The following is a 9,266-nucleotide window of genomic DNA, read 5'->3' as shown; positions in this document are numbered from 1 at the left end:
GAAGATATAGAGAGGGGAGAAGAAAGAAGACTACCAAATCCTAATTAAAAAAAAAAAAATCAAAAAAAAAAAAAGAAAAGAAAAGAAAATAAGACTAGCTTTGGTAACTGCCCTGGTGAGGCTAGTATGACAAAGATGAAAAAATAAGACCTAAAAGGAAGTTAGAACATGAAACCACTTTAACATGATGGAGTAATTAGATCAAACACAAATGCCAGTATGGATATTTAAAATCCACTTACACCATAAGAGTCCTTGGGTGGTGCAAACAGTTATGTGCTTGACCGCTAGCTAAAATGTTTAGCCATTTGAACCTATCCAGAGATGCCTTGGAAAACAGGCCTGGTGATCAGCTGTTTAAGTATCATGACCTAGAAAATCTGTGGAGCTCAGTTCTACTCTGACACACATTGAGTCAGTTATGACTCAGTGACAACTAGCAACAGCAAGATTACAAGAGCTCTCAAATCTTTTGTGGTCAATATCAGGACCGGATCTCAAAACAGGGAAGCAACATGAAGAAAGATCCAATCAGTTTTGTGGTCATGAGCCTTTTTTTTTTCCTGTTTTAATTCTAAGCTTAGCTATTCAGCCTTCTTCTTATCTTTAGAAGGAAGAGTATAAGGAAGAGAAAACAAGACTCACTATATTTTAAAAATACATTTTCCATGAATAGTTAACCAAGGGGTTGATTTAATGTATACATGTGTGGAGAATGTTAGGGTGACGTCAGAGGTAATGGTCTTCAAAATAAGTCTCCACGTTACAAGAGCACCACACAGAAGTTAACATCTCATGGGGACAAAGCACCTATGGGAATCCTTGGCCAAGGTTTCACAAATAAATACTCTTCCCTGCCTATGAGTGAGGAAGAAAAATAATTTCAGTCTATGTCAGCTGGAGCGAGAAAAACAGAAATATCCATCAAAAATACTATTTAGGGGTTAAATATGCTTGGAGAGAGCGAGAAATAAAAAATGATGGGTAAAAGTGACTATTTTCATGGGTTTATGACAGGAAAGGACAAAGATTACTCTTCAAATGTTTAATGAACTGACAATAATGATTATTTTAAGAACTTTATCTCTCAATTTTCAGATGTACCATTCTCACCAAGATGACTGGGAAAATGTCCCAGCCATCATATTTGAGAATTCACTTCCCATTCTTGTCTATATGTTTTTAAATGTATCTTTGAAAAATAGCTCCATACCCTGATTGTAGATGAATAATGGTGTTCAAATGGTATCAGGAGAAGATTTCTAGGCAGAAATATGCTTCTAAAGAAAAGAGCTGGTCATCTGGTCAATTATGTTAAAAACTTTGTTAGCTTTTAGGTTAATTATATTGACTTAGAAACTTTGTTCTTCTTTTTTGAATTGGAGTATTTCCTTTGAAGAAAAATTCCTTGCTTCCTGGAATAAGTACCTCAGTTGTAAAATGTTGACTCCAGGGAGCCCCAGCATGAATACTTCCTCCTTCCTGCTCACTGGATTTTCTGGTCTTGAGCACCAATATCCCTGGCTCTCCATCCCTTTCTCCTCCGTCTATGCCATGGTACTTTTGGGAAATTGCATGGTGCTCCATGTGATCTGGACTGAAACAAGTCTACACCAGCCCATGTTCTACTTCCTGGCCATGCTGGCCCTCACTGACCTATGCATGGGCCTCTCCACAGTGCACACAGTGCTGGGCATCCTGTGGGGGCTCATTCAAGAAATCAGCTTAAATTTTTGCATTGTTCAGTCCTATTTTATTCATGGTCTGTCCTTCATGGAGTCCTCTGTCCTCCTTACTATGGCCTTTGATCGCTATATTGCCATTTGCAACCCACTGCGTTATTCCTCCATCCTGACTAACTCCAGGATTATCAAAATTGGGCTCACCATACTTGGAAGGAGTTTCTTCTTCATTACACCTGCCATCATCCGTCTGAAACTCTTTCACTATTGCCGTCCCCACATCCTCTCTCATTCTTTCTGCCTGCACCAGGACCTTCTACGTCTAGCCTGCTCGGATATCCGATTCAATAGCTACTATGCCTTGATGCTGGTCATCTTCACATTGTTGTTGGATGCTGTACTTATCCTCATCTCCTACATCTTGATTATTAAGTCAGTTCTCGCAATTGCCTCCCAGGAGGAGCAGCGTAAGTCATTTCAGACCTGCATCTCCCATGTCTGTGCAGTCCTTGTGTTTTACATCCCTATCATCAGCCTAACAATGGTGCACCGTTTTGGCAAGCACCTGTCCCCTATTGTCCATGTCCTGATGGGCAACATCTACATCCTTTTCCCACCGTTGATGAATCCCATCATCTACAGTGTCAAGACCCAACAGATTCGTAGTAGAATACTCAAACTATTTTCTCTAAAATTATGCTGATATGATTGGTGTAAAGGAGCTCTGGTGTTGTAGTGCCTAAGGCATTTTACTGCTAACCAGAAGGCAGTGGCTCAAACCCACTTGCCACTCTGTGGAAGGAACACTGGGCAAACTACTTCCGTAAGATCTGCCTCGGAAACCCAAAGGAGGTTGGTATGAGTTAGAATCGACTCAATAGCAGTGAGTTTGGTTTAGTTTTTTATTTTTTGGTATAATTGGTGTTAAAAATAATAAAACCAAAAAACCAAACTCACTGCTGTCAATTCAAATCCAACTCATAGCAACCATCCTTGGGTTTCTGAGGTAGTATCTCTATGGAATGAAGATCCCAGTCTTCCTTCTGAAGAGTGGCTGGTGGGTTTGAACCACCAGCCTTCTGGTTAGTAGTCAAATGCCTTAGGCATTATGCCATCAGACAAAAGTAAACACATAACAGTAACTTTATTGGAGTTCTGAGTCTATAATTCCTGCTTATCAAAGCAATTATAATTTTAATCAGAGCAGCAGCTACAAACAAATCTCATTTTAACTTATGTCTTAAAAATGCATTGCTTTTCAGGCTATGCCCACTGCCCATGAGTGAGTCTTGGGTCTCTATATTGGGTGACTCAATCTTTAAATCTTGCGTGAGCTGCTGATTTGCGTTTATGTACCAGAGCATGTGTAGATAGCTACACCAGTATGACCATCATCAGAGAATGTAAATACAGTTAATGTACCCCAAGTAGAGTTTCAACCAGTTTTGTTCCTGCAAAACTGAGCTGAATTCAAGTCCCTGTCTTCCAATTTCAAATTGAATGACTTAAAGTTTCTGTAACTCTCTGAGTTTTAGTTAATTAAATCTTCAAAATGAGGAAAATACCCAATTCACAGGAATGATGTGATAAATATTGTTGTTGTTATGTGCCGTCGAGTCAAACCTGACTCATAGCGACCCCTCCTTGGGTTTCCGAGGCAGTATCACTACAGAAGTAGGATTGCCCAACTTTCCTTCTGAGGAGTGGCTGGTGGGTTTGAACCGCCAGACGTCTGGTTAGCAGGCAAGTGTCTTAGCCACTATGCTACCAGAGCTCCCGTGATAAATATATAGACCAAATATATTAGTGAACATCTTCACCAATTTAGAAAGTTCTATGGAAAAATTTTGGTGATAAATATATAGACCAAAATTTTTCCATAGAACTTTCTAAATTGGTGAAGATGTTCACTAATATATAGTAATATAGACCAACATAGAACAATAGCCACATGTAGGTACTGAGCATTTGAAATGCTGGTAGTATAATTGAATAACTAAATTCTCAATTTTCATTAACTTTAGAGAAGTTATATTTAAAAGCTAAAAGCCAATGTATTGTCTTTAACATTTAAATGTATTGAACACTGCAGGCATAAATCAGACACTTCATGAAAGAATTATTGATTCAACTATCGCCATGTCTAATTTATACTGGAATTCTCATATGTTGTTATATTTTATGTGAGTCCACTCCCACTGAGCTGAGAGTGGTTTTTATCTTAATTCTTTGCTTTTACTTCTGAAGAATAGGGTGTTATGACTATATCAGGTTGTATGTTTATGACTGATTTTGGGTAGAGACGCTATATTCACCTTGAACTGGAGTCTTAATGAGAAGAGTGCTTCACTGTTTCCTAAAACCCTTCTGAAAATAAGCTCCCAGGATTTATCAAGCTGGAAAGCACTGGGTTTCTTAACTGAGGATCTGGATTCAAGATTCTCAATAAAGTTTCAGTGGAAACTATGTATAGAGAGATTTGCCACTCAGTCAGTTAAGCTCTTGAGGAGTAGGTTCAGAATTTATGATATTATCTCTCTTAATCCACTGGTAACATTACTATTCATAGTCAGTCTTATCATTTATATGCTAATGACACACATCTAAGATAAATCTTACAGATATAGAGTACTCATTGGTAGAGCCTCAAAGAATTTGAGCTCCTAAGCCAATGCTTCCTTACGGGGGTAAGAAAGAAAAAGACAGAGGGTGAGGAGGAGAATTTATTCAAATACTATAGGAGTATTTTTATCATAAGAAGCCCTGACAGTGCAATGATTAAGAGTTTGGCTTATAACTTAAACATTGGTGGTTCAAACCCACCCAGTGGCTTGTCAGGAGAAACGACCTGGCAATTGGCTCCCATAAAAATTGGCATAAAAAAACCCTATGTGGCAGGTCTATTTTGGGTGGTTATGAGTTGAAGTCTGTTCAATGGCAAACAACAACAACAAAATTTTTATCATACAATAGGGTATAAAACACATTAAGAAGGTGTGTTCCTTGGCAGCTTCAGCAACAGGTCAAATTTCAACACTATGCATTACTACTTTGTTGAATAATGCTATTTTCATTTCTTCAAAAATCAGAATATTCAAGAGTATCCAGTGATTTACTCAATGCCACAAGGAAGGATGGATGCACAATCATGGGTATTAATGAAAAAAAATGGCAAGGTAGTTTTGGCTTTAAGGAGGAAAAGTGCTGGTTTTGTTTTAATGAGAGTTGTGGATAGAGGCATAAGTTGCAATATGTTGAGGAAGCCAACATATACCATTTATTGCCTATCAGATAAATCAAACTCTTGGAATATTGTGATATTATTATAGCTTGTACATTGAGTTGTCCAGACAGGTACAAACTGGCTATCTCACTAATTTATTTATTCAATATAATGTGGGAACTGATACTGAAATCCCAGGAAGAGAAGATGTTTGATGACTGGAAAGCATATGAAGGTCTGAAAATACATTTCAAGCATCTGGTAAGAGTAGCTCTCAGCAACCATAAAGATGTTAGATTCACTATTTCAAGTTCATTTCTGTGATTTATCAATACTAGTGTCTACAGTAACAATTCCTCCATTCTACTAAGCAGGCATTCATTGTTTATATGTATTCCCATGTCGTTCCAACATTTCTACCACTCAGGCAAGTGTCACATGTTAGGTCCTGTGTCAGACACTGTGATTACTCTTTAAGGATACCTATTCTACTTCTAGCTGACCTTGGAGAAGAAAAACATTGGTTCTATTAGAATGAGTCAGTAGTCTGTGGGTGGGAAAGTTATAGAATTGAGCATGGGGAGCAAATCTGTGGAAAGCACAATACTTGGTTGACTGATTGTCCTAAGTGCGTGTTAGTGAATACAGCTTTCTTCACATAATGGAGACTTCTACTATGTCCATTCAGACTTCATCTTTGACTTGAAATTTAGCAGCATTAACTAAAGCTACTTCTGATATTGCTAGCATGCTCGATAACATTTAATAAGCAGTTAGCTAATTAGGAGCTCAATGGCGTGATTTGAAAGCAATTTTATTAAAGAATCTAGGAAAGAATGAAACAATCCAACTTGATTCTTTATAGCATCACAAGCATTTCTTTAATGTATAGCTTTAGAATTTCTTAAGACAAAACATACATTTCATTTTATGATTTTTGACCAGAGAAGAACTTTCAAAGAAGTTATAAAAGGCCAAAATTCCAGAAAAATTTACTTCTCAGTAAAATTTGGAACTGATTACATTTTCTTCATCTGTCCTATAGCTCTCTTCTGAATCATTTCTGGTATCTCAAAACTTCACCTTCTATCTTTCCTCTCTAGCTCTTTTTGGGAACTTTAAAAAAAATCCATTTATCATCCTTTTGTGTTCCTTAAGTTGCTTATGTCTAAGCTCACAAAATAATACAAGATTCTGAGAACATTGTATGTCATTAAGATCAAATGAACACATTGGCCAGGTATCAGGGTAATATAGCTCTGACCAGTTTAGACCCAAGCAACAGGTCACTCTTCTGGCTCAGCTACACAGTGTCTCCTTTCTGTATCTCCTGCTGTTCTCCAGTAATGACTCCTCTCCCTTGTGTGTATATTACTGCTGCCTATTCTCTTGCCTCCTATGGTTCCTCTCCTCTAAATACTCTATAATTTGCATTATAGAATTTCAGCTGTTTATCTTTGCTATTTGCAGTATAAGGTTAATTTTAAGAATTTTAACTGATAGAACGAGAAGCAAAAGGAAAAACATATTTTCACTAGAAATTTGAAAAGTACCAGGCAAATTTGGCACAAATTCATCAAAAGAACATAAAATTTAATTAATTTCTCTAAAGTCTCTTTTCAGTCTAATAAAGCTACAGATGATATAGATTGTTGTTATTGGTGTTATGTGTCGTCGAGTCGGATCCAACTCATAGTGACCTCTCCTTGGGTTTTCAAGGCAGTATCACTACGGAAGTAGATTACCCCATCTTCCTTCCAAGGAGTGGCTGGTGGGTTTGAATCGCCAGCCTTCTGGTTAGCAGTCAAGTGCCTTAGGCACCACGCTACCAGAGCTCTCGATGATATAGATAGATACAGGTGTAGTTATACGAATATCTTATGCTTGTTGGAATGTTGGAATTTGGTGGTCCAAAGTGACTGTTCCTGAGTTAAAGAGAATTGGGAATAATAAATTGCTAGATAGTAGCTGGAAAGTGATATGGAGAGATTCATCAAACTGATCAAAATTCAGTTTCTAAGCAAAATAAACAACTCAAAGTTCTGGTCAACGAGTCTGGAAGGGACGAAACAGACAGGTCAGCAGCTTGTTCTCTTAATAAGGTGATGTTGTTGGTTCTAAATACAGTTGGCTTGCCATGCACATTGTATCTTACTGTGACACAGTGCTTATGGAAGTCTTCCCTGAAAACAGTGATGTGTCTCAATGGATTTGCCTTTTCCACCAATAATATGATTGAGATGCATGATATGATCATGCAGTTCTACTAAAATAAAACAAACTAAATACACCAACTTTGGATAAAAATAGGAAGTAGAAGAGGAACAGTAGAACTGACTCAAACATTTCTTTTGTCTGCATCACAAGGCCCAAGGCCACCATGTCCATTTCCTACGTCACAATCTTCATGCCCTCTGTGTTGAAACTAGTAGTGAATCCCAGGTCTAGAGTCTGTGCAGTGCTGGATTGGGATTCCATTCTGTGCCATGTACTTCATAGCTATGATTGAAAACTCTTTGCTTCTGACTATCATAAAATCAGAACGAAACCTCTATGAGCCCATGTACATTTTCCTAGGCATACTAGGAGCCACAGATACTGCACTTGCTACCAGCATAATGCCCAAGAGCTTGGAATCTTCTGGTTTCATGTGCCAGAGATCTATTTTGATGCCTGTTTGCTCCAAATGTGGCTCATTCACACATTTCAGTGCATTGAGTCAGGAACATTGTTGGCCATGGCCCTGGACCATTATGTCTCCATCTCTGACCCACTGAGACACATGAATATCTTCACCCACCACTAGTAATCCAAACAAGTACTGTGGCAACAGTCAAGGCTGCCATTTTTGTAGCATCATGTCTAGTACCGGTAAAGTGCTGGCTTAAATTTTATCATACAACAGTCATCTCCCAGTCCTACTGTGAATATATGGTTATTGTGGAACTAGCTGCAGAAAACGTCCAGGTCAATAAGATCTAAGTTTTTTTTTTTTTTTTGTGGCCTTCGCAGTTGGACTGTTTGACCTCACATTCATCACTTTGTCCTACATCCAGATATTGACCACTGTTTTTCGTTTGCCCCAGAAGGAAGCTAGATTGAAAGCATTAGATAACTGCACCACTCATATCTGTGTTTTCCTCCAATTTTACCTCGTGGCCTTTTTCTCCTTCACACACAAATTTGGATCCCACATTTCCCCTTATATCCAAACATTTACCAACATTTACTTGCTGGTCCCTCCATTTCTCAATCCACTTATATATGGTTTAAAGGTCAAGCAGATTCATAGTTATGTGGTGAAAATATTCAGTCCTTAAAATTCATGATAACTAGTATATTCATGATTTATTTGTTCACCAATAATGACCCCTCGAAATCAAAACAACTTTCACATTATTTGAGCCATTTTAAATTTCTTTTTAACTAGTTCTTGAAATTTACCAGCATGAGAGTTGGTTTTCATGTCATCATAACTGATGCCAGCTATCATTCAGTAAGATTGTGGCTCCTATCTGGGGAAAGAAATTGGTAAATGTATAAAGAACAACAAACATAATGAATATGTATTTTTTTCTTCTCTTTTTTAATTGTTAGTTCCTTGTGGAGGTTCCTCCTCTAAGAATCCTTCCAAAGAAGGTTTCATGAATTAGGCATATTTTATATTGAAATTAAATGCACCCAAATTCTCTTGCTCTATTTTGTTCAAGTACTCCATGAATACAAGTTGTTAACTCTTATACTAGTATCTCAGTCGTTTTTTAAAAACAATCAGACAATATGAATCTTAAATGTGTTCCTATTCAACATTCATATTGGTTAGGAAGAAGTCAAACTATCCCTGTTTGCTGATGATATGATCCTCTACCTAGAAAACCCAAGAGACTTGGTCAAAAATCTACTGGAACTAATTCAGAGATTTAGCATCTTGGCAGGATACAAATCAACATCCAAAAATCAGTTGGATATTCTACACCAGCAAAGAGACTGCTGAAAAAGAAATAAGGACATTAATACCATTTACAATAGCTACCAGAAAAATAAAATATCTGGGAATAAATCTTACCAGGGACACAAAAGACCTATACAAAGAAAACTATAAAAAAAAAATTACTTTAAGAAACCATAAGAGATCTACATAAATGGAAGAACATCCCATGCTCATGGATATGAAGATTGAACATTGTAAAAATGTCAATTCTACCCAAAGCAATTTATACATGCAATCCCAATGCAATCCCAATCCAGATCCCATCAACATTTTTTAAGGATACGGAAAAACCAATCACTAACTTTATTTGGAAAGGAAAGAGACCTCAGATAAGCAAAGCATTATTATTATTATTATTTTTTTTTTTTAT

The 9,266-nt window shown here is 37.3% G+C and overlaps 1 protein-coding gene and 2 pseudogenes across 1 annotated transcript; 2 read left to right on the top strand and 1 right to left on the bottom strand.

Moving 5' to 3' along the window:
* LOC103210108 overlaps positions 1-9,266 on the bottom strand; it is a 113,597-nt pseudogene that overhangs the window by 77,098 nt on the left and 27,233 nt on the right.
* LOC103210071 (olfactory receptor 51V1) lies at positions 1,432-2,385 on the top strand. Its single transcript, XM_007955990.2, has one exon. It carries the CDS (start codon positions 1,441-1,443, stop codon positions 2,383-2,385), a length of 945 nt encoding a protein of 314 aa, XP_007954181.1. The 5' UTR covers positions 1,432-1,440.
* Positions 7,286-9,266, top strand: part of LOC122151354 — a 23,357-nt pseudogene continuing 21,376 nt past the window's right edge.

Source organism: Orycteropus afer, unplaced genomic scaffold (assembly GCF_000298275.1).
Source record: "Orycteropus afer afer isolate SDZICR_OR568_19922 unplaced genomic scaffold, OryAfe1.0 scaffold00014, whole genome shotgun sequence".
In the NCBI taxonomy this organism is placed as follows: Eukaryota; Metazoa; Chordata; class Mammalia; order Tubulidentata; family Orycteropodidae; genus Orycteropus; species Orycteropus afer.
Note: the sequence above shows the minus strand (reverse complement) of the source record. Positions and strands in the feature narration are given on the sequence as shown.

Bases quoted from the DNA above. Each gene is read 5' to 3' on its own strand.
- LOC103210071 (XM_007955990.2), top strand. From the start codon at position 1,441: ATGTTGACTCCAGGGAGCCCCAGCATGAATACTTCCTCCTTCCTGCTC.